At 38.0% G+C, this 25,555-nt stretch overlaps 2 protein-coding genes across 2 annotated transcripts; both read right to left on the bottom strand.

Annotated features, from left to right (window-relative positions):
- Positions 1 to 163: 163 nt before the first annotated feature.
- On the bottom strand, positions 164 to 19,773 carry LOC139936912 (kinesin-like protein KIF28P). Its single transcript, XM_071931734.1, has 21 exons — positions 19,570 to 19,773; positions 18,235 to 18,426; positions 17,275 to 17,407; positions 16,382 to 16,576; positions 15,290 to 15,509; positions 14,600 to 14,730; positions 14,107 to 14,238; positions 13,376 to 13,546; positions 12,548 to 12,663; positions 11,912 to 12,093; positions 11,575 to 11,706; positions 10,840 to 10,994; positions 10,207 to 10,355; positions 9,819 to 9,953; positions 9,135 to 9,218; positions 8,095 to 8,304; positions 7,524 to 7,649; positions 6,467 to 6,625; positions 5,103 to 5,186; positions 3,342 to 3,495; positions 164 to 2,878 (listed from the first exon to the last, which is right to left on the bottom strand). The coding sequence occupies exons 1-21, from the start codon at positions 19,612 to 19,614 to the stop codon at positions 2,838 to 2,840; spliced, it is 2,946 nt and encodes a 981-aa protein (XP_071787835.1). The 5' UTR covers positions 19,615 to 19,773; the 3' UTR covers positions 164 to 2,837.
- A 1,276-nt stretch (positions 19,774 to 21,049) lies between these two features.
- On the bottom strand, positions 21,050 to 25,309 carry LOC139936914 (prefoldin subunit 5-like). The gene is made up of 6 exons (XM_071931740.1): positions 25,213 to 25,309; positions 24,158 to 24,263; positions 23,794 to 23,825; positions 23,218 to 23,292; positions 22,888 to 22,993; positions 21,050 to 22,535 (listed from the first exon to the last, which is right to left on the bottom strand). Exons 1-6 carry the CDS (start codon positions 25,300 to 25,302, stop codon positions 22,462 to 22,464), a joined length of 483 nt encoding a protein of 160 aa, XP_071787841.1. The 5' UTR covers positions 25,303 to 25,309; the 3' UTR covers positions 21,050 to 22,461.
- Between the last annotated feature and the right edge of the window lie 246 nt (positions 25,310 to 25,555).

Genomic DNA, 25,555 nt, shown 5'->3' with positions numbered 1-25,555 from the left:
TCAAACAAATAAAAACAAGAAGCTCTGCACTGAGAGATGGAAAATGTAGTTTCTAGTTTATTTTATTGCAGTCATATTCTCATGTTCACACACTTTACAGACAAATAAAATATAGAGTGATATTTTTCAAAACTTGAATACAAAAAAAAGAAACTTCCTGAAAATGCTCCTCTTGAAAGAATTTTTTACATCCTTTTTTTTAACTTCTGTAAAAACTCTACATAAATAAAAAATGTTAAACTTATTTCAAAGAAAACAAAAATAAACGTTTACTTATATAATATATATAATATTCTGAATTTTTGTGTTTTTAAATCTCCCAAAAGAAAGAATGCTGATTGTCAGAAAATAACAGCTCTGGTTAAGTCGGATAAGCAACTTTGCACGGTGGAAATACGATATGGAAAGGTGTAATGACTCTCTCTAATGACTTGGGGTGGTTCTGAAAAGATCAGTTGGTTTCAACTCGACGTTTCGATCAGTATGCTCTGATCGTCTTCTGGAGAAAGCTCTGGTTAAGTTGCATTAGCAAAAAAAAAGGTGAGCAGTAGGGCACCAGCAACAGCAAATGTACATTAAAATGGCATTTCAGCTGGTAAACTGCGGGTTCAAGACAGATTTTTCTCTTGGAAAGTTTCTGCTTTATGGTTAAAAGTTCAATAAATGTAGCCCACTGGTCACAACGCAGAAAGTCACAGCTCAATTGGTGAGCAATAAGTTTCACCAAACAATACACGTGAACACTCCACAGAACCAATCATATAGACCATGTAACCTTTCCTTACAAAAAGAGTGACCTTGTGTTCACTCCAGAGCCATTCTTGCAGGCAATTTACTCACACTGGTGTGCAGGATATAGGTCCCTCGTGCTTCGTCAAAATAAACCAGTTTAAGCTAAGAGACAAATCAATAATCCACCCGCCTTAAAATATGAATCTGTGTCCAGCTAAATATAGTAGTGCCCTCGGCCCACTTACACTGGTAATGGGAAATTTTACATTTTGTGCCATAATTTCTGACAAATTCATGAGTTATAAATGTAACATCTGTACAAGTTTTGAGATGTGCCTCCTTTCTTCATATTGTAAAAAGTTGATACAAATTGTACAGTGCAATCTCAATAATATGTGAGATTAAACGTCTTCTTCTCTTGGGCTGTGTACAATTCATTCCTACATGAAGTCTAGGCTCTGACGCTCTTTTGTCAACAAGCGATGTGACATGCTCTATACTGATTGTAGACTTGTGGACAAGTCGTTAATGGTCTGTTGCGGTGAGATAGTCGAGTCATGTTGGTGGGGTAAAAATTCAGGTTTCCGCCATCGAAACTCATCGATATAAAGTGTTTGTTTATAATCTGGAAAAAGGCCTCAACTATATATAAATAATGCCCACCCTGTAAATCTTTGGTATACTAATATTTCCAATACATATGAATAAACTCCTGCTAGAAATATTTTGGTCAAAAACTATAAAAGAATCCTCATAAACATGTGTAACACTTTTTTGTACACAACTTGAATTACACATGAAGAAAAAATATATACATGTAAAACCAACTGAGGTTGAATTTGACACCTCAGTTACAATATCTGATCTCACCCAAAACAACTTTAGTGTAAGGCCATGTCTGCATTGGTGACTTCGGCTACAGCAACGTCTAGATCAGCGTGTCTGTCAGTGTTGAAGAATAGGCAGACGCGCGCACCCTAGCCGTAGCTGTAGCCGAAGCCGGACCGGCCGTAGACTTTTTTTCAGTTGGTATAAGGCACACACAATTCTTTTTGTGTCTCAAAATTACTGAAAAGATTTCACACGTGGACAGATCAAAAATATTTCGTAATATTTAAAAATTATTCTACATTTTTTATGACTGTATGAATGTGCAGCAGTTAAGGCATATTGTACTCCATCACACAAAAGAACAGTCAGTGATCATTTGCCTGCTTACGTATTTAAAGGAACGTTACAGAATTGGTAAGAAACAGAAATCGTGAAGATCACAGATTTACATAAAATTTACACAGTCTACTAATGATGCTAGTAGAAAACATCCCTTGAAATATTTTTGTCTGAAATTTAATATTTGATGAGAAATAAATAATCTAATTTCGCATTTTGAGTTTATCGCTCAATGAGCGTTTTATTCATTTTTGTTTTGCCTTCGATGCAATGAAAAATTTGTAATCGGTTTTTCACTATTCTCTTGTGACCCAGATGGCCAATCGATCTCAAACTTCTACAGGTTTGTCAGTTGATGTACATTGTGGATTACATAAAGTGATTACACTGCCAGCAATTTTTTTGCTAGTAAAACCAATTCTGTAATGTTCCTTTAAAGGAAGCATCTCAAAGTTTTGAGATTTCCCTTTTTGGCAATCCACTTTCAATAGGCACTTGTGATTAAATGGGATGACCAATTTTCTACACTTATAAAGGGGCTGTGTTGTCATGATCAAACAGGGCTTATGGCTGTACATGGAATTATGATATCTCACCCAGTTACTACACAAGCACGCCCTCTCTTCATATTATATCTATGGAGAGTGCATTGCAATAACTTATGTCACAATTCCATATTTAGCCACATACCTGCTTTCATCATAGCGACAAGCCCCTTTGAATCTTTACATGTTATTGCTGTGTCCATTTTCTAGTCAGGAAAACACCTTCTGCTAAAAACACTGCTGCCCCCCCCCTTCAAACTTGATCACCTCCCACTCGTTTAACTAACTCATTTTCAACAACTCTGACTTATAGTGCATGTAATATATACATATATTCATTACTGAAAGACATATTCTTTGAAGGAGAGCTCCTTGTAAGGAAAGCACAGCTCACATGACGACACAAACTCCAGATTTCTGAGTCTCTTCTCCTAAAATGCATGAAAAAAGGCAAAATATAGAATAATGGTTTAATGATTATATATAGTACAGGACCTTAGCTACAGTTTGTAAAAATTGTACACAAAATGAAAACAGTTGTGATGGATTTGCTGGAAACAAAGCAACAAGTCATGGGATGTACTTTTTTATTTTAATGGAACAATTTCAAAAATGTTTTTTTTGCGTAGGATTGTCTGTAGATCGGCAAACTGTCAAGGTCCAGCAGAATTTCTGGCAGTCCACTGGCGTATTAATTTTTTTCATGAACAGCAGTGTGGGGCTTTTTGACATGATCAGAACCTTAACTCTTATAATTAATTTCAACTGTGGTTCTTGCAGTTCATACAAAAATAAAAGAACATTTAAAATATGTTATCTTCACACAATGTTTACCATTTCACACACAAAAAATCTCATCAATTTAAAGATGTTTGACAAAGTGCTACCACTCACCTAGATTTCCTCCGGCCTCATCCTTTGGGATGCGAGCGATTGCCATGTCAGCCATCTTGGCGTTCTGTGCATTGAGCACCGTCTTCAAGACCATAGTCTCCACTCGAGCCTTATTGTGCTTCTCAGCGGTGGCAACTACCTTACGGAACTGAGCCTGCGTCGGTTAAAAAAATACACACAGTGTTGTGTCAATGGCAATGCAGTGATAATAATAGTAATAATATTTAATAATATTAATAAAAAGGTTAAGGTGCTATTATATACCTCCTTATGCTAGGCCGATAATAAAAATAACCAGAAAAAAATTACCAGAAAAAAAAATAAAGTTAGGTAAAAAGCACCACATAATACAGAGAATACAATTATAAAACCACTTAGAAAAAAAACCAACAAACAAAAGCAAAAGGAGCATAAAGATTAAAAGATAGCCTACAAGATAAGGTGATATTTATATAGCGCCTTCTGCTCGACCTCAAAACGCTTAAATTAAAATTTAAAAAAAGTACAGTTAGGTAAAAGGAAAAACATAATACAGAGAATACAATTATAAAACCACTTTAAAAAAAAAAATTATAAAAAAATAAAAACAAAAAAAAAGAGCAAAAAGGCTAAAAGATAACTGCATAACAATAGAAAATCTCAGTAGATGTACTGGACAAGTTCACTGTACTGACTTTGTTATCCACCTTCAAAAATTCAATCAAATAGAACATCATTCCCACACTGTTACACAATTCTATACATTAAATTCAGAAAAGTAAGTAAAATTACCAATTAATATACAAGTAAATTTAAAGAAGAGTATGGAGGCTGAACTGAGAAAGAAGTCAAAACTTTAACAATCAGCCTTTTGAAATAACCATGCCTGATTTGGGGGTAGAGGGTACCTGTATGTTCCTATACCAACACACTACTTTCCTATCGGAAGTACATTGTACCTCTCCTAAAGAACTCATGAGATTCCAAGCACCCAATTCAGACATAAATGCCCCATGGGGGTACCAAGCAATCAAGCATCAAAATTTTGACAGAGCATTAAAGCCCGGTTCACGCAAAAGGAAATGCAGAGCGAAGTAGGTGATACCGGGAAATTCGCTTCACTTGCGCAATTTGCGTGAAGAATGAACCAGGCTTTATGAAGAAAAAACTTAAAGATATAGAACATCTAAGTGAGAAAAAGTTACGAAAATGACAATTAAATTGAAAACTGCATATGTATCATCATTACACAGGCTTTCTTTTAAAGTGGTTTCCAAGGGGCAGACAAATTTAAATAAACCATCCTTTAAAGCTAAAACATTATTTGAAATTTCTGCAAATACCTGCAAGTATGGGCAAAAAAGTTAACACAAAATACATGGACAGTGTAAAGGCAATGTAAAAATAGTAGACAAGCGTTACAAAAAAAGTAGTCAAGGCATTTCATGGGTATGATGTAAAAGACAAACTAAGTTTCAAACGGCAGTGTCTTGATCAGAAAGGGTTGCAGAAGATTGGAATACAATAATATAATACTCATTCTTCATTTTCATTCAATAGCTTCTTTCATTTCAATGCTGTCATTCAATCAGTTCAATACAATAATGCACATTTATGTCGAATTTGAAAAGCAATTCAGTATTAGATACATGTATGATACATTAGGTACACAATGATTCAATAAAAAGCAACAAATTACTGACAAGATTTAGGTATGGAAAAAACAAACGTTTGATTTGACTTTCTAATGTGCAAGATTTGCGCGGTCTGTTGTGAACTTACAATCTTGGCTTCCATTCTCTCTTGCCTTTTCTTCATGATGGCGAACTGGAACATGTTTTTGGCTTTCGTCTCTGCATCTAGGGTCTGTAAACACAAACAATGAAACACAGAGAATGACATCCACACCTTAATTAAAGTCAATCAACATTTGAATAAAAGACTAAAATAACAACCATGTTTATAATTTGAGAGTCACCATTGACAGAAAGGTATGAAACTAAGATCTAAATATTGAGAGCTATATGTTGAAAAAACGGCAAAAAGTATGCTGGCATAAAGAGATTACATAGACAAAGTTTGCCTCCATGCCCCCTGGATATTGCCTTGGTGCCCTTTAAATGCTCCAGGAGAAATTTATAAACTCCTCATAGGGTGCCCTTTATCAAGGAGAAAATGCCTTGGTGCCTTTGCCCTTTCAAAAACGAAGCATGCCTGTGCTCATACCGGCCAGGCTTCGGACTGATGATACCCAAGCCTACATCTGTATGGACTGCAAAAGAGGTAACCCTGTTTCAGCCCCACGAGTAGATGGCAACGGCCTTTGGAAAAAAACATTTGTAGCCCACACCTTGAAGAGGCCTTCAGGCCTTGTGTGTCTGGCGACTTGCCTACATAAAAGGCAAGGTATTCGTACATCATCTGCATTGCCCAACATCTTTGTTTGCTTCTTTGTTTTATTTCTGTTCAAACAATCTTACAGATAAAGAATGAATAATGGTCATCAAAAATGTATCATACACTATTGAACAATACATTGACATCCAGAGAACCACTGTCCATCTGTAACGGAGCACCCAAACAAAAGAATTTTTATGAATAAAACAAGCAATTAGTTCCTAGTTCGAAAACAAAGTGAATATTGTACATAATAGCAAGACAATTCTCTGAATAACAAACTCTACTTGGGTGGATTTCACAAAGGTAGTCCTAACTTAGGACTAGTCCTAGGCAATGCTAAGAGATAGGACTGGTCCTAAGTTAGGACCAGTAACTCATCCTAACTTAGGACTGGTCCTATCTCTTAGCATTGCCTAGGACTAGTCCTAAGTTAGGACTACCTTTGTGAAATCCACCCCTTGGCAAGTAGACACACACATGGTGTTACTGCAAACCAAATAAATATTGATACCTCACCATGCAATGCCTCAACTCATATACACATTGTACATAGTAAAATAAACATGTAAAATCTTTTTTTTGCTCTTTGGTTATTTTCTGCCTCTTGTTTGGAGCTATTTTTAATGTGTACAGATCCTTGGGGTCCAGTCATGAATGTAAGGCGCTTTATAAGCATTATTTATTATTATTATTATTGTTATTTAATAGAAAAGAAATAAAGTTAATTAGTGTGAGTAGAACCGTACCAGATTCACACCAGAGCCGTTGACATCCCGTGCCTTGTTGATGGCTTCAGCCAGCATGATCTCTTTAGTATTCTTCTTGGTTTTCTTGCCGTCTTGAGACGCTTTCTGTGTTCCCCAGATCTGGATTACCAAGTGATCGTGCAGTAGATATTGCACCAACTGTAAATGGACAACAAACATAGAATTCAAATAGCTTTTATTTTGCTTACATTCTATGCGACAACTTCATGCGACCATACCCCTCAGATACCTAACTTGCATGTGTTGACCCATTTCACCTGACGTCATCATCAGAAAAATCTTGAATGCGCCATACTGGTGGGCAATTTCACTGTGCGTTTTCATGTATAACTCTATGCATAGACTATGCTGTGGGTTATGCAGTGTAGTGCGCATTTTAGGCGACGCGGCGTTAACACACGTAAACCTAACTTGCCCACCAACATGGGAAGCGTGGCATCAGTCGCCGTGTGTCACACGCGTGCAAGGGGTCGATCAATGGACCAGAAATACTGGTTTCCTTCACCGCAATTGTTTGTATAAGCAATGCACATGTGACACCATTTACCCATATACCATGAATACTGATAAATCAATTGTGCTACCTTAAACAAAAAAACTACACCTATAAAATAAGGTATGGCAGATATTGCACAAGCTGTCTAGATGAACTAAAAAAAACCTTAAAAATTAGAAACCACTTTTATTTTCCCTACATCCTTCGCCTTGGCTCTTCTTCCACAGCTAATTTCCAGCTTTCCCTGGGACCATGACACGCTATGCTGATCATGCTTTTTTGGTCATAGCTCCAACACTTCGCAACAAGCTACTCGCCAACATTCAAGTAGCACCTTCATTTGACACTTTAAATTGTTTTACTTGAAACGCATCTGTGCTTTGAAACATCAACTGTTATTATGCAACAATTTTGGGAACCACCAGATACATAATTTGCATAATATGCCTTAAAAAGCTGCAATCTCAAAATGCAAAACTTTATCAATACTATTTCATCAATACTATTTTATCAATACTATTTTCTACACATTTTACTTACATTGGATGTGACAACTGTAAAGTTGAATTTCTTCTTGTGTTTAAAGTTAGGATTGCAGGTACCCTGGATTTGGCTGGTGTCGATCATCTCCGTGTCCAAAAATACATTATACTTGCAATGTACGCTCTGTAATAGAGAAAGAAAACGGCTGCCATTTGTCAAGATATATACCTTTATTCAATGTTGCATAAATCACAATAATTCAAAATGAATAGTACAAATTGACAGTACATGTACATTTTACAAAAGTGATATCCACTGAACATTAAACAAATGGCAACATCTAGGTCCGGGGTGAAGCCGCAGCTTTTGTTCCACAACCTACGGACAGACAAAATGGCAGACATACATGAAAAGACAGAACAGAAAGGGGTGTATGACAGAAAACAAGGCGGATTGTTATTGTGATCAGTTATAACCATGATAATATTTACATAAACATTACAGGTCAATCCAAAGCTAGTGGACAAATTTTTACCAATTAGTTGTTCCCGATTTACTTATTCATGATCTAAGTTTACACCGTTTTTGCCCATACACATCAAAAAAATGAAGCTCCTCATCAACTCACAGTGTATCTACTTGGGATCCCCAGAGCGCCGTTAATCTTCACCACAAAATTCAAATCTCTTCCCACCAGCTCGTTGGGATGATCAATGAAGAGGTCATCGTCCTCTTTAATCTCGTTTCCTTTCTTGTCGCATGGGACAAGCTCCACGTCTAGGAGGCCTTGTTCCTTGCCGCGGTAATCTGTGATATCAAGCTGCTCCTTGGATTCAATCTGGATTAAAGGGAAGGTACACGTTTGGTAGTTACTCAAAACAAATATTAACTTAAAAACTGACTTGGTAATGAGCATTGGAGAGCTGTTGATAGTTTAAAACATTGTGGGATACGACTCCCTCTGAAGTAACGTAGTTTTAAAGAAAGAGGTAATTTCTCACTAAAATAATAAAAGACTTCTAGCTAGAAGTCTTTTATTCCTATCTGAAGGCACACAAATTCGCCGCACAAGGGTGTTTTTTCTTTCATAATTTTCTCGCAACTTCGATGACCGATTAAGCCCAAATTTTCACAGGTTTGTTATTTTATGCTTATGATGGGATACACCAAGTGAGAAGACTGGTCTTTGACAATTCCCAAACGTGTACCTTCCCTTTAAGAAAGGATTAAGAATGTAAGATTAAATACCCCAACAGTACACTATAAGTAATGGACGTTTTGACAAAGCATTTCATCATACCCCTAGATGTGTATCAAAGTGCTTATTGCGTGTTTTCAACAGGACAAGCAAAGCTATGTTTGTAGGATTTGAAGCTTTGCATGGTGAAAGTATAACTAACAGAAAGGTAATACATGTGGATATCTCTTTTGAGCAGTGTTGGTTTTGAAAAGAACCAGTGGTTAAACGACTCAACGTTTCGATAAGTATGCTCTGATCGTCTTCAAGAGAATGATGGATTCTGTTTCTGGATTATGAGACCAACTTATGTTACACCTGGGGTTTACAAGGTGCGACTGCCAGTCAGCAGCCACTTCCAGAGACACAAAGGCAAACCCCTAGTCTTAATGACCACCCCTAGAAATGAGGTTGTGCTAAGAGATTCTTACCAGGTAAGCTAGACTCTGCATGTAAACGTTGACTGTACCGATCAATACTTCCTTGTCAATGGGCTCTGTAAATGGATTCTTCTCCTATTAGACAACGCAATTAAAAGAAGACATTATTATATTGTAGTAATCTCCACATTTCAATCCCACTGGGTGTGACGCAAAGTTTAATACATCTGGAGTAAATACCACTCCCATTTTCAAATGAAATACACACAGGGACATTTGTAAGGGCACCATCTGTCATGGCAAGGGCAAGACGGACAACCTCATAGGTAAACAATATTGCCTGCATATCTGCTGCCAGACCAAGGTTTTTTGGCTTCTTTTGGCTCTATATATTTGTTTGTAAATTTACCCCAAAATCATCCATTGTATTACTCAAAAGCATTTTTTATAGGCCACCAACTTTTTTCTTCTTCCTATAGTGCTGCTTCAAAAATTTGAAGATTACCGCACTACTTTGTACTCTGATAGGCCACCAACTTTTTATTCTGAGAAGAACGGTAGTCGTTGCAGAACACATGTATAAATCATCCAAAAATCATCTAGCTCAATTCAACTCCAACAGGGCCCATGGGTTTAATATCCACACTCTTAGGTGCCATTCCTGCCACGCCTTAGATGCCATTCCCCTCAGGTGTACAAACTACCAAGTACCCCATCCCAGCATACTGTACTTACATCAGGCAGGGTCCATTCTTCTCCCTCAGTGTAGTTCTGGTACATCTCCTGCATCAGGTATTTACGCCTTACGAACTTATCCCTGGACCAGATGTATTCAAGATCCTTCTCTAGATTACGGAGCTTGGCACACACCTTAAAGGATGCAAGGAAGAGGAAAATATAGATGAATGCCAAAGAAAGTTTTACAGGCGGGTACATGAACAATCTTGTTTTCATTCAAACTGATTTCTCAAAAAGAATGGAGCAGAATATTTGTTGATGAAAAGTAGAAAGATATGCAAATTGGAAAGCTCATTTCTTTGGAAAATACACAGATCATGTCTACACAACTAATTCAGCTTCTCCCTGTTTGCTGATGAAAGTGCATTACTGGTGTTCATCATACCTCTGTGCGGCCGTGAGCTAAGCCGCGTGCTTTGGCCGACATGACGACGATCTCAAACTTGCATTTCTGGTCAAGCTCTTCACTGATCGCATTGGCCTCCTCAACGGCTGGAATCAACTCAACTAGGTCCTCTTGGAGTAAAAGATCATCTGCACAAGGAGGAAAGTTTAGACAGATCAGGAAAACCTAAATTACATTTTCTGCTTAGTAAGCAGCCGCTGGGGATCCAGCAGGTGATATGTGTGGTTTCGATTTTTCAAATAGCGAATTTTGGAACACTAGGAGACTAGAGCTGCTTGTAAGCACAAAAAGTAGCTAACCACAACAAAAATATTTTAACTAGAAAGCTGGTTACCCGCCCAAAAACCATGTTCCATGTACCATTTGTGACTGGTCTGCTGCCCATCATGTTAAGAAGTATTTTCTGCATTATAAGCAGCTCTATAAAATTGGGCCCGGGTAATTTCCCATGCACACATTTCCGAAAACTTGGGTTTATCCAGTAGTTTGTTTAAAAATAGTACCATCACATCACAATGGATCTTTATAAATCAATGCTTTTCAAAATAGTTAGTATTTAAAAGACTTTTTCTCCACTTGAGTTTTTTTTTTAAAGAAACATGAGGAGTTTACCTTTGCTTTTATTGGAGGTCATATCAAAGCCGTTCTTCTTGGCAATCTCCTCTTGGGCGGAGTCATAAGTGACCACACCCACATAGTTAGTCGGCTTAGCTTTGTACATAGCTGGATGTTGGAATACGTACAAGTGGTTACTGCCGAACATTATCCTGAAAAAAACACACCAAACAAAGTAAAGAGTTGTAAGAAACTTTATAATTTTGTTCCAGGGATTATCAATCACTGGTGAAGAGTTACTTTTAATTAAAGAAAAAAAACAATGAATTTCAGGAAAACTTTCTAATGAGCATTTGACAAGCTCTTAAAAAGCCCAAAACTTTTAAAAAGAAAGATTTTTGTTATTTGGTTTGTTGTAACACCATGAGTGTATCTACTTGCCAGATAGATTTTATTCTTTTAGAGAACTGTCTTGCTATATATAATCTACTACCGCTGAGTAGATTTTTGCACTCGTGAAACTTTTCAGCTTCAATAAAGAATTGTGCTGCTTTTTAAATACTACCTGGGCGGAAGGTAGAAAATCAGCCAGGACTACTACTTTTGCTTTTAGTGTCATCAGTATTAGCTTCACTACTACGGAGAGAGAGTTCTTAATTGGTCTAATTCTTTTCACCAGCTTCCCCTGGTCATCGTCAGGAGACTACATTTTGGTAAATTATAAACTATTTTAGGTCCTAATGAGTGACATCAATCCATTAGCTTTTCTTAACTGAAATAAGTTGTCGTTACCTGTCATTATGGTCCAGTTCAATCTTGCCAATGACTGTGTCCCCATTCACCAATAGCTTAGCATCGGAGCTGGCCTTCTCCAGGAACACCTTTCCGTTCTCGTTCACTACGACTGCGTGCTCCTTCTGGATGCTGAGTACAGAGAGAAAGAGAGTCAAGCAAACAGTGAGTAGTTGTGTGCGAGTGAGAGTGAGTTATTCTTGTCTTGGCGAGTCACAAAAAAGAACAGCTTAATGTTATATGAGAGTGAAATTGAGTCAAAGTGAGTCTTGCAAGTCACACAAAAGAGCAGCTTAAAGGCACTGTGAAATTAACCCCCTGTGTATTATCTGCTTACCTCAATCCATTCAGCAAGATCTCAGGAGTAGACTCGGCCTTGTTGTTTCCTACTTTATAGCTCCCCGGATTGAGTAGGAAGACTATCATTCCACTCAGCTGAGTGTCCTGGTTTAGATTGTAAAGATGGGGCGTGGTCTTCTTGGCTTCTTTCTTGGCTCGCTCACCATCATCCTCACCACCCTGACAAATCAAAAATAGAAAAGGTCACTTGTAAGTTCAACTTATGAACTCTTCTGTGTGCCAGAGCCAAGCGTTGTATTTTAAGGAATAGATCTAAAATGTGATCAGTCTTAATTGCCAAGCAAGGTGTGCTGTCAGGGCAGCGCAGTGCTGGGCAGGCATGTCCAGGAATCAAAATTTGTGTCCAGCACTCTGAGCAAAATAAATTGTGTCGCCAAGAACAGATTTCCCCTAGAAAAAATAATAATACTGTCCACTGTGCATTGAGACCGAGACACAGCTGATGATAAGGAGTATCAAATGTCACAGAGATAGAACACAGTCAAAAGGCCAGTCAATTTATTGCATGGCCCAATGACAACCAGTTTGGGAACTGCTCTCTGCTCTTAAAATGTTGGGGTCTTGTGTTCGAATCCCACCCAATTAGTACGCCAAGCATTTACATTCACATTACCTTCTCTTTGCTCAACTTCTCCTCCCAGCTTTCTTTCATGTACCCCAGCTCTCTTTCTGTCGCTTCTAGACGAGCTTGCATTTCTTCTTCAAGCTCCTTCCGGATAGCGGCACGCTCTGTAGGGAAGACAGAAAAAAACTCACTAAGTCGAATGAAAGCTAGCCATCCCAGTACTGCCGCTTCCCAGGTTGTAACATACACTTAGGCAGGCCTGGAATCACATGGAGGCTACGGCCTCTGTTGCCCTGATCTTGGCCTTGGTGCCCCTTCCAAAGTTTCCCATAGATTTTAAGATTTTGCAATGGAAGTGTCCCTTTACAAAATGAGAACGGCCTTAGTCCCGATCAAAGATGAAATTCCAGGCCTGCTTGGGTGTGATCCCCAAAAGTTTACATGACAGTTTCAGATTGATTGGCTTCTGGCTGGTAGATAGCTTCAGTAATTAAGTTCACTTATAAGAGACCCCTGGTTTCATTACTAGAAACATACAGGGATGAGAGTTATTGCTGACAACCAAGTCTGAAACTAGTATCCAGATCTAACGAGGTACATTCAAATGATAGAAATTCCTCCTTTTGATCACACCTTGAGTTATAGGTTCCAAGGAGCTTTTGTGAACAGTATCCTCATGGGGTGCTAGAAAAGCAGATTCAAGCCCTGACTTATTTAATTTGGAGAAAAATACAGGATCTTGATTACCAGAGATAGACTTTAAAAAGTCTGAATTCAGATAAAAGTCTGAACTATCTCATCACTGAACATAATTAATAATAATAAGATTTCTATTTTTAAATCAATGATGATCGGGCAGTCTGTTCGTCAACCTACCTTCGTCAGTGACCCCTTCCTTCCTGTCATCATCATCCCCTACCATGACTAAACCTCCCTTCTTGATGGCGTCCATCAATCGAGCGTTCTCCTCTTTCAACTCACGGATGAGTTTCTCAGTGGGATCTTCATTTACCACGGCAGATGTCTTGATCTGCTTGGCACGATCAGCTGCAACAAAAGTATCGAAAGTGTTCTAAGAGTTAGATTCTATTTCTGTTTTTTTTATTTTTCTTTACACCTAAAAAGTCTGCAAAACTATAAGTAAACCTTACCACCTCTTAACACCTAGCACTTTGAAGTAAAGCCTGCTTCATACTCAAGCAAAATCTGACGCAGATAAATTCTCTGTGTCACAATTTAAAAATTTCCCTTACTTGGCATAATTCGCTTTGCATTTTCTTTCACATGATGTAAAGTGACATTTTTTTTTGTATGCAATTTGCAAGGTGGGCTACAATTTTAATTTGTTCTTCCAGGGGCAGTTGCCGCCTACTCCAAGGGCTGAAACAAGGTAACCCTTTTGAAATGTTATTGTAAATAGTTGCCAAGGACTATCAGGCCGTGTCCGAATTGGTGGCTACGGCTGCGGCTACGACCGTTGCCAGGGGTGTTGCTAAGGGCGTCCTATACTGCAATGCATGACGACGCTGCGATCCAGCTGTAGCCGTAGTCGTAGCCGCCAATTCGGATATGGTCTCAGTTAACAAACTGCTTTACAACAGACTTACCATATCTCAGTGTTGAGAGAGTCTCTTCGTAGTTGATATCAGCAGGACTGAGGGCAGCGATCATGATGGTCTTACTGTTACCACCCAAGGCATTCTTCAGGAGCTTGGTCAGTACAGAGTCACGGAATGGAACTACAATTAGAAAATCAAACCAAAACCTATTAACTTTTGTTTTACCAAACCATTGTTATGTCTAAGCACTGTATACAGTAAAAAAAGAGCCGGTGTGGACTCAATGTTTTGAACAGTATACAGTATCCTCTGCTTGTTTTCAGGAGAAAGAAACAACATCCTGAAGACGAGCAAAGTATACTGTCCGAAACGTTGAGACAACAACAGCTCTTTTCAGAGCCAACACTCCAACAAAAGAGAATTACACATGATTGCACTCGCAAGTTGACTATTTATAGTTTCTTCCTATTTATATCCCCACCATGCAAAGCTTCAATCAAGACCTAAGGTGACATTGCAAAAACTCCAGAGCTTTACTGACCTTTGACCTTTTTGCCCTTGGATCGGTCAGCCAATGCAGAGATGACGTTACCGAGCGAGGACAGTGATTGGTTGATGGCCGCTCCTTCCTTCAGGCGGTCACCAGTGGCCCCAGTGGACTCAGCGCGCTCACTGACCAATAAGAAAGCAAGAAATATTACAGGTGTCTCCAATAATGAATACGAAAACATAAATCTTCTTAAATAACCACATTTATTTGTTTTTGAAATGTTTCTCAAAATGCTTTGTAGGCTTCTAACCAAAAGTTTTTATTGCCATTGATTTTAAGGGTAATCACCAAATAAAATGTAGCCCTTTAATAGCAATTCATTAATTGGAGCTTAAAATATTTAACAAAACCACAAAGAAATACCCTCACATTAACACATTTGCTGTTGACCTTTTTGAGTCAACCAATGACAGCCAATGAAGTCATTGTGTGGGACCCCACTCACGCCAGGCGCGGCCCCGGGAGACCCTTTACAAGACCATGCTCAAGACCCTGATTGAAGCACAGGAGTAAACAACAAGGAGGAGCTAATCAGCTGTATGCAGGATAGAGTTGTGTGGCATGTCATACATCGAGCCTGACTCAAACATGCGGCAACGCGACAACTTGGGTTGACTGAGTGAGTGAAGTGAGTGAGTGTTTTCGCGTCAAAATTTTGCTTGCTCCGATTCCTCTACTCACCTTCCAGCCAAGTCTACCAGGTTCACCACTGCGACCTTTGCCATCTCTTGACCGGCATCGTTGACTGATTTCTGGGTGAATGTTATCCCGACGATGGTGTGGGCACGACTACTCGTTGCGTTCATCTGTGTTGCTGCCACCGTGCGGTTGCGCGTTCCTTCGTCCATGCGATCTTCAATGTGTTGATAGCTCTCCACGGCCACATTACGAAGTTGTTCAACTATATTTGGTTGGTAAGAAACAAATCAATCAATTAAAGATCATGAGTCACAATGTAACCTCTCTCATGGCGGATTATCAGCCATGGCTCATGAGGTTCTGCAAGTATTGGTGAGTGCCTTCTCATATTTTCTGACACAACATCAAATCTATGAGAGCCTTTATTGTCTTACCCTTTTTCAAGTCAATATTTCATTGTGACAATAATATATTAAAAGAAAAACAACTACTTAAAAGAGTTCTGATGAACAACAACGCTGCATATTGGACAGGGGAAATGTTTTCAGACTTTCTGAAGTGGTTAAAAAAACATAACCCAAAACAACACAAAATGTACAAAGAACAAAGGTACAGAGTATCGAGTAAACTAAAGCAATAAATAAAGACATTAAACAAACTTTGAAATAAGCAAAGAAACCCTCAACAAATTTCCTGAACTGAGTGATATTCGTAACAAATGAGTGATAATAACTCAAGACTACTCATAATAACTCAAAATTTACACAGATAGTGAGAGATAGGCCTAAAAACTTGACTACTCATAACTGAAATCCACCTGAATTGAGTGACAATGAGTGATTTAGTACAAATGAGTTGTTAATGTTATAGCTCAAGAGTACTTACTAAAAACTACCTTATATGTAATTGAGTGATAGTGAGTGGTTAAGACACAAAATGAGTGACAATTTACTAAAGACTAAGTACTCAGAAACTCAAAACTACCCAAATTGATAGACAATTAGTGATCTACACATGTAGTATCAATAGAGGTATAATAATTCACCACTATTCATTATAGCTTAAAACTACCTGATCTATAAGACAATGAGTGATTTTGCAACAATCGAGTGATAATTACCCGAGACTACTCACCGTAGAATCCCTTCTTTGGATGCTCTCTAACCCGGAGCCCTCCTTTCTTGTTACCTGCCGGGTTCAGGAGATCGCGCACCTGTTCATTATAGATCTCCAGCATACTAAACATGACCTCGTACTCCGCCTTGGTCCCGGAGGATCTCTTCTCGTTTATCTCCACAAAGAGTCTGTCGCAGAACATCGGCACAACACCTGATGGGAGTAGAACAAATTACCATCTGTATTATTTTAAGGGTTTGGGTACTTTTTGTACAACACATAACACCAAAGTCCACAGATTTATATCTCACACATTTAAAAGATAATGATGGTTGAAAGCTTTCCTTAAAAAAACTCTTGCTCTGAGGTGCTGTAGTCTTTGAAAATGAGTAAAACAATTTCACGCAAAGAAATTGTTTTTAATGTTCTTCCTTACTATGTCCCAAACATAACCCTTTCAAATCCAGCTGCACAATTAGCAGCACAACCCAACAGGTCACAATTAGCGGCAAAAAAAAGATGAATAGTAAATGAGAAGGGAGAGTTCAATTTTCGAATGTGGGAAAAAACTCCAAAGGGGAGAATCCCCCACGCCATCAGGTAGGGATTGAAAACCCAATCCACATGCAAGACTTAGGTCTGAGGTGGGATTTGAACCAGTGTCCACAGAGGAGAAAGGCAGGGAAAGAAACCACCTAAGAGTGATACCCCTTACACTGGATCAGGCATACTACCATAATCAGAGTCAATAGTTTTGGCATATGACTTACCATGGTGCTGGATTTTGGTAGACTAGAGTAAGGAATGAACTTTGATAGTAAACTGCTCAAGTGTGCACTCTGGATTCTGTTTAATAATCTTATTCAATAGGCCTACTTTATAAAAAAATTGTCTTTGGATGAGCATGTTACCTTTATTTGGTCCATAGCCAACGATGGAGTAAGACTTCCCTGAACCGGTTTGTCCGTAAGCGAAGAGGCATGAATTGTACCCATCCCAAGCATTTTGTAAGATGCCCACTCCAAGATCTTTAAACACCTTAGTCTGTAGCGGTAAATGAAGATAAGGAAAACACTCGCTTAAAGAACTTAAAACAACTTTAAAACTGACTGAAGATATTTGAAAGAGGAAACAGTTGCTTTAATGAATTGGTTCTCTATTTTTTATTTCTGATCTCTCTTATGCTTATCAGATGGGGGCTCTAGGGGAAAAGAGCAAAATAAATAACTAACATTTGTTTTTGACATTTCTTCTGTTTTCCTTTTTCTTTACTCTATTAAAATCACCCCCCCCCCCCACCTTAACTCTCAAAAAATTTGACCGTTTTAAAGTTTTCTTCTTGGCAAGTTATACATGTCAGCACTAAATAATTAGGCTAGGTTTTCCGGTCACTTTTTTGTGCATAATTTGCCTTTCAACAAGCTGCGTTAATCCTTTTCACCCGAAAGTGAAAGCTCCTCAAAACAATCATTAAGTTTCACTCTATGTGTTAAAGCACTTCTTCTTCTATGTTGAGGGTAACAATTAAAAACACAATTCAATTGAACAATCCATTTGAACAGGATTCAACTTCCCAGTCAGCTTTTCGCAGGGATATCTCTAGTTGCATCTGAATTGAATGCCGATTTTGCATGGCTGAAAATAACACAATTTTTACAATTGACTGGAACTCTTATTTCTAATTTGCATGCCTCAAAGGGACATTGAATTAGGTTTCAACTACACAAAGTCACATTATGAGAGTGAAATTTTTTTTTTTTTTTTGGGGGGGGGGAAAAACTACCAGGAAAATTGTTAAGTTTATTTTAAAAACAAGGAAGGAGCAAGGGGGCCAAGTTAATGGAACTATGAATAATGGTGACATTCCATACCTGATCATCGTACTTTGGAGAAGTCGGGACCAACAGTTCATTCTTATTCTCAAAGCCATCATGTGACCAGTAGCTATAATCAAAGTCAAACTTTTTCGGTTCCTCGTCGACGGCCGCTGGATTCTGGATTGTTGTGGTGGTGCCATTCATTCCAATAATCAGCTGGGCACCACGAGCAGATTCGCGGCCATTGTGTGAAAGGTTAAGGTAAACACAAACAACAACAACAAACACAACACACATCTTTTGTTTCAAACATGACCTGCATTATAAGACTACTGTCTGGAAAAAAATCCAATTACGACTGCTAATTTTCTAAGTGAAGTACCACATTTTCATTTCCAACTTTCACTATAATTTATATAGTGGGGGGACGATGCCTTAATTTTTGTTAGATGTGTTAATGGATGTAGGACTTTTTAAAATGACGATTATTCATATTTAAAATTACACCAAAAAAATCATTGCGCAGCTGGGACTCACCTCATGCCCTGAGGAAGTAAAATGGCACTTAGCAAGACCACCCTACACCCCAAAATGACTTATTTTGTCATGATTTTCAAAAGTTTGTGACAAAAATTTACCAAAATTAAGGGAAATATTTAGGGGCAGTCTTATTGTTTGCCTGTTCTGTAGTCTTATAATTGTTTTTTTTTCTTAAGTTTGTTACCTTTGAACTTAGCAGTTTTTTTTGTAACTATAGTTAGTAATACTGTAGTAGTATTATTAAATTTTAAAGAAAAATGATGGGGTACACTCATTAATTAAAATTATTTTGTAACACCCTAGTTTCTAAAATATTGGATTAATTCAGCCATTACATTAGAAAATCAAGGATTTATTTTAACCGACTTCTCCCCTTGGCCTTCCTTGGCATGCTTAGTTCTAAATCTAGTTAATAATGTTGAGTTTATAACATAACTTTTTTTAACCCTTGCTCTATGTTATAACTAAAATCTCACCAATATTGCAATATGACTGTTCTTGCATAGTTTAATTTTGAAAACATTTTCAAACAAATCATTTTCATCATGATGATTTTGATACATTGTCAAAAAGTCAAAAAGACTCATCTCTGAATCTGATAAATGTTATTAAAATTGTGACAATGACAAAACTACCGCCCTTTCAACTATAAATCCCCCACCCCCAACTCTGGTCAACATCGTCCACATGATCCCATCCCATCTTCCCTCAGCATTGACCGAGCATCGCCAGTCGTCTCCCCCGGTAAAGCTCCCCACGAAACCACAGCTCGGACACGCTGCTACGCTAGCCCCACTTTCTTTTTCCCCGTACCAACCCCAACACAAAAACTACGCTTCAAAAGGATATAAAAGGCCGCACTCGCACAGCGACTTTCACACTTTCCTCAGGCATGTTGATTCCAAGCAAACCGAGCTGTATAAAATCCTCAGAAATGCACCGTCAAATTGTAAACTCCTTCCAGAAAATACAGAATTTCTAAAGTCTGTTTATCCTTTCTCCTCACACACTGGATGCAGCCATTTTGGACTATAAATAGCCAATCAATAAAGAACGTACGGCGTGTGTGAGTGATAGAAAATGTTGATAGTTGACAACCGGGTAACCAAGCAGCCATGAAAGCCGACCTCCATTGTTAATCATTATCTTCCATTGTTTGCTATTTAACTTACCCCGGGGAAACTGCGTCATCTTCTCTTCGCATTGCCTTCAAAAGGATTATTACGTAGTTATCGTCAAAGCAAATAGGGAAAACATTATTTACAAAAGAGACATTTTAAAGGATTTGATAACAGACTTATCAAACTTAAATCAGGGATTCTGAGAATCAGTAGAGAAAGGGCAAAATTGATCTCCTGTTTTGTGGGGGGGTTTTTTTCGACATCATTTCATTTCACTGTTTGGGTCACAGAAAGTTTAAACTGCTTTTTTTAACAGTGTTAATTGTTTTTTTTTAGTTTCCCCAAATTAATATTCACAAACACAGTTCAAAATGAAGAAAATAAATCAAACTCATCCCCTTATTGGTTTTAATTCTTATTTATTGGTTTGTTCAATTGCTTTATATTTATTTATTTATTTATTCATTTTCCATATAAATTAATCAAAGCAAAGTTAGTTTTAAAAAATGTATGAAAAAACTCTAATCTACGGAGCCCCTAAAGGGTCATTCCCCCCCCCAAAAAAAAATTTCAATTATCTCGTGCGCACAGGATAATATCTCGTGGGCATGACATATTATCTTGTGCGCACGAGATAATTAAAATAATTTTAAAAATTGGAATGTCCCTTTAGGGGCTCCGTACTAATAAATTTTATTGTTTTATTTTATATCAATAGCCTAAATGTTGGAAGGTTTTTATGTAATTTTGTTATACTTTTTGGTTTCCTTTTTTAAATACATCACAAGGCCAGACAGAGCAAACATGACCCAGGGGCTCGATTTCACAACGAGCCAATATTGATCTTAACTTCAAATCAATAGTAACTGCTAAGCAAAGTGTGATGTCACAAAACTGTGGTAGTATTTGTTTCCGCAAACCTTTCTATGTGGTAATATTGACAATCTTGGGTCAAGTCTTAGTACACAAGTCTTAGTACACAATGCTAAAACTGAATATCAAAACAGGTTTCTTTTGTTGAGATATGAGCAATCCTGCGATACAAATTTTGAAGTCACAAAATTTACAATAATTTAGTAGGGCACTCCTGCAAAATATTTGCAGTGAAAATGGAGCTGTGATATCAACATTTGTATCGCATTTGCAATAAGTATAAACCAGGCTCAAGTATATTATTGCAACATGAACAAATTTCAGCTATACACCAGTTTGGGATGAAATATCTATGCAGATACTCTTTTTAATCACACCATAAAAGACAGAAATGCACGCTTAAAAAAAAAATAATATACACACTGTAAAGTTCTCAGTCATAGGTTGGTATAATTTGTCTATAATGGGATAACTTTTAAATGAAAATGGATGATACATGCAGGCCTGATATTTCATGGAGGAACGAAGGTGATTGCCTCCATGCCCCCTGGTCATTCCCTTGGTGCCCTTGAAATGCTCCAGTACAAATTTGCAATTTCATCATAGGGTGCCCTATACCAAGAAGAAAATGCCTTGGTGCCCTTGCCCTTTCAAAAACGAACCATACAACTCTGATACATGTATACTGACTCACAGGGGTAAGACCAAGAGTCATCGCCAACAAATTTTAAAAGAAATAAATGTCACAGGAATCAGTTCCACAACGAGCTAGAGATTGATCTCAAATTTGAATCAATCGTAACTGCTTTGTGAAATCGTGTCCCTGGGGATATACATTTCAAAGGGCTTTTTAGGGAACAAAACAGTATCTTTTAAAGGACCTGGATCGTGGGTAAAAAAAAAATTCAATATTTCTAATTCCATTCAAAGTACTATACAGAGAAAATAACATTTGACCGTGTTCTGGCTTATTGTATATAATCAGATAGACACTGCTTTGCTTTTATTGAATGTTAAGTGCTAGTGCTTTTAAAGGAACACGTTGCCTTGGATCGGACGAGTTGGTCAAAACAAAAGCGTTTGTAACCGTTTTTTATAAAATGCATATGGTTAGAAAGATGTTTTAAAAGTAGAATACAATGATCCACACAAGTTTGCCTCGAAATTGCGAGGTTTGCCTTTTATTGTGCGAACCAACACGGTCGGCCATTTATGGGAGTCAACCCATAAATGGCCGACCGTGTTAGTCGACGAGGTAAAAGGAAAACCGTGCAATTTCGAGGCATGTTTGTGTGGATCATTGTATTCTACTTTTACAACATCCTTTTACCCATGTGCATTTCATAACAAACGGTTACACACGCTTTTCAAAGACCAACTCGACCGATCCAAGGCAACGTGTTCCTTTAACATAAACGTTATTCAGTGAAGTGCGCATTTTAAGCGAGGTGTGGCACAGTGGCCGCGCGTGCGCATGCAAGATGTCAATACATATAGATAATGGAAAATTAAACTTTTCTTAAAATTTAACTTTGCTACGCTCCGTCTGTATATTCAAAAACACCTTGGAAAATCCCCATCTATATTTCTATTGTTTTACACAAAAAGTGAAACATAAACTAATGGAATTCATTTGAGAATTCCTCTTACTTGTCTGCTGAGTGAATTTTGGTATCATGAACTACTGCAGGCATGAATACTAAATCTACAAACTCTACACTTAAAGACAGCAGATGGCAGGAAAAGGCTATGACTTGACCGCTTGACCTTGACCTTGAGACATCTGAGCTTGGATCTTCATGTTCATCACTTCCGTTACAACTGCAGAAACATTCGGAGAAACGAGAAACAACCATTAAAGTACAACCCTCACTATTTTATGATTAAAGGAACATTACAGGATTAGTTTTTGCTAACAAAACAGTTGCTGGCAGTGTAAGCACTTAATGTAATCCACCATATACATCAACTGACAAACCTGACCAACTGATAACCGCAAACCAAATATGACAGTAACAAATTCTCAAGTCCTTAAAGGTCATATAGACTACTATGAAAAAAATAAATATATAAATCTACACTGCAAAGTATATACACATGGTGTAACCATGAACAAAACATACATTACACAAAAAAATGTTAAACCCACAAACAGAAAACTGAATTTCCTCACCTTGTCTCATTTTAGACTTGTCTATTAATACAGGCTGCACTTTCTCCATCTGCTGCGTCACAAAATCTACTTTCCTCTTGAAGTACTCCTGGGCTTGGGGTAAAGTCTTGGGGGGGGGGGAAGGAATAATAATATTTGAACACCACATCTAAGATGTACCTAACCTATGGCAGTCAAATGTTATTAAATTAATCAAATCAAACATGCTTATTCACTTTGTGTGCCTGACAGTAGTATGGTATTGTTTTTGTTCTCACAATTTAATTCACACATTTGGTACCTGTAAACCTACTCAGTTCTTAGAAATAGAGACATCATTTGCCATCTTACCTTTTCAACATAGTATCCCGTTCCAACATCAATGAGAACATTATTGATATCTTGTAACTTCCCAGGAACATACAGCTGTTAACGCAAATTAAGGAATCATGTTTCATGATTACATAGTTTTATCAATTAGGGCAATTTAATGAAGAGGGGTAGGGGAGGGTGAACTAATCCTGTAAAGTCGGATTTGAGGCACTGCATGGTGAGGTATAAATATATACTTGATTTGTGGTAACACCATGTGTGTGTATCTATTTGCCAGGTAGATTATGTTCTTTTGAGAACTTGTCTTGCCTTATGTTCTACATGTACTATCGCGGAGTAGATTTCCAAATTCAGGAGATATTTCAGTTCTGAAAAGAACCGTCCTGCTTATTAACTACTACTTGGGCAGAAGGAAGAAAATTTGCCAGAACTACTACTTCAGGTTTAGTGGATCGAGGGGACGTTGGTGACGCAAAATTCCCGAAAGCAGCGCCATGAAATTGAGCCCAATAGCATCTCCATCCAAGTCCAATGGTTGAGCGTCTCCCTGCTGACGGCGATTTAGTTTAAGTATTGACAATTCAAAAAGGATACAGATGCTGTTAGTGGAACTAGAATTTCTTTGCCTGAAAGAGAAAACAATTGGCAAGCATAATAAACAACAGAAAATTTATACACAATTGAGTATGCAGCTTTGTGTAAAGGAAGTATCCCCGAGTGGCACTTTTATTATTACAAAATTATTCATGTTTAATTATGGGGCCATTATTGCTGAAGTGGAGCTAGATCCCAACATATTTGCGTTATGGGGGCCATGCAATAAGTTAAATGGCCATTTGACTGTGTTCTGTTTCTGTGACTTTGATACTCCTTTCATAAGCTTTGTCTCAGATCAATGCGTCACTGGACAATATTTTTAAATCTAGCACTGCCCACTGGCCACAACAGTATGATATACCTTCGGATTCCGGCTTCTTGAACTTATTAAGACTCTCTGATGATTCTATAAAACGTGTCTGTGCTATCTTCAGTTGCTGCAGAGATCCTTGAAGCATCTCAACTTCCTACATAAACAAAGGGACAAGGAACATTGTGAAAGTTAATGAGTAATACGATTCTGTTTCCTCAATGACCCAGAGAAACTGGGTGTGTGAATTTATTGTAAATGTTAAGGTAACTTTTTGTTTTCTCTGCTATCATTGTCGATTTTGCAGGTCAGTGCCCAGTGGGTGTTACAATGTTGCAGTGCTGCAGTGCGTGCGCGCCATTATGAGTGAACGGCGCGCAATGCAAACGGACAGCGCCCACACGCACTGCAACATTGTAACACCCCTTTCACAGAATGGTTTTAGCCCAACAACAAAATAATGCGTTTGCAAAGCGATGCGACAGGTTCAAAAAATAAACCTGGGAATTCGCTCCGGGATCTGGTAAGTTTTTGTCCTTTTTCGTCAAAAATATTTTCTCAATGGTGTTTTGAGTGTTCATTAGAGTTAGACATTGAGGATTAAGTTCGTGCCCTTAGAATTTGTGTCATGATTTTTGGAAGTGGTAAAAATGGGCAAATCTGGTGACTAGCTGTCAAAATTGTACGTGTTGGACCAGACTAACCGTTGCCCCTCGAACCGAAAATCATGGCAAAAATTCTTCGAACACCAACTTGACCATTTCGCCCTTTACAATTAGAGCATGCTTCGTAACCCTCCGGCTACGCCGTCGAGATAGGGTTACGTTATCGCAACTATCCAGGAACAAGGTAGGCCCTACAGTAAAAAACTTGGTTTTAAATTATCTATCAAAACATTTAAACAATGCTCTTTTCTTTCATGAAATGTAAAATCAAAAATTTCAGCAAATGTCAATAACAAATGACAACAAAATCATGAAAATAACATGTGTTGCTGTTGTCCGGAAACTGGACAACCTACTTTATACGAGCAAAACTGAGCCCCTTAGCCAACCAGATTAGCAAATAAAGTAATATACAAATAGCATTGGTGTTTATTTGACTACCTGCTCGATTTCTTCCTTCAGCATGTTCAGCTGAGGAAGAGCCAACTGCATCAAATCCACGCCTTGAGGTTCGCCACTTCCACCCGCCATCTTGATAATGATAGATAATCTGTTTATAAATGGACTGTTGAGGGCGCCCTTTTCGAAGAGCGTCAAGCTTTTTTGAGCGAGGCCGCCGTTTTCGAAACCGCGGTTTGGTTTAGTCTTCAGATTTTCTTAACAATTATTTTAGACATAAAACGCTTGCTTAGTAAAAATAGGTTACCAGCCAAAATACCGTAAATTTACCACCTGGCTGTGACTGGTACCCTGTTCATTTCTTGCTTAGCAAAGAAATTTGCAA

The sequence above is a fragment of the Asterias amurensis genome, chromosome 5 (genome assembly GCF_032118995.1).
Source record: "Asterias amurensis chromosome 5, ASM3211899v1".
In the NCBI taxonomy this organism is placed as follows: Eukaryota; Metazoa; Echinodermata; class Asteroidea; order Forcipulatida; family Asteriidae; genus Asterias; species Asterias amurensis.
The sequence above is the reverse complement of the archived record's forward strand: the minus strand, read 5'-3'. Positions and strand labels throughout refer to the sequence as shown.

Coding starts and splice junctions, on each gene's coding strand:
- LOC139936912 (XM_071931734.1), bottom strand. CDS start 19,614: ATGCCTGAGGAAAGTGTGAAAGTCGCTGTGCGAGTGCGGCCTTTT. Junction 14,239..14,599: donor CAAGGGCAAAAAGGTCAAAG/GTCAGTAAAGCT, acceptor TTCTAATTGTAG/TTCCATTCCGTGACTCTGTA. Junction 13,547..14,106: donor TCTCTCAACACTGAGATATG/GTAAGTCTGTTG, acceptor CTTTTGTTGCAG/CTGATCGTGCCAAGCAGATC.
- LOC139936914 (XM_071931740.1), bottom strand. CDS start 25,302: ATGGCGGGTGGAAGTGGCGAACCTCAAGGCGTGGATTTGATGCAGTTG. Junction 22,994..23,217: donor CGGGATACTATGTTGAAAAG/GTAAGATGGCAA, acceptor CCCCCCCCCAAG/ACTTTACCCCAAGCCCAGGA. Junction 22,536..22,887: donor CAAGTCTAAAATGAGACAAG/GTGAGGAAATTC, acceptor ATGTTTCTGCAG/TTGTAACGGAAGTGATGAAC.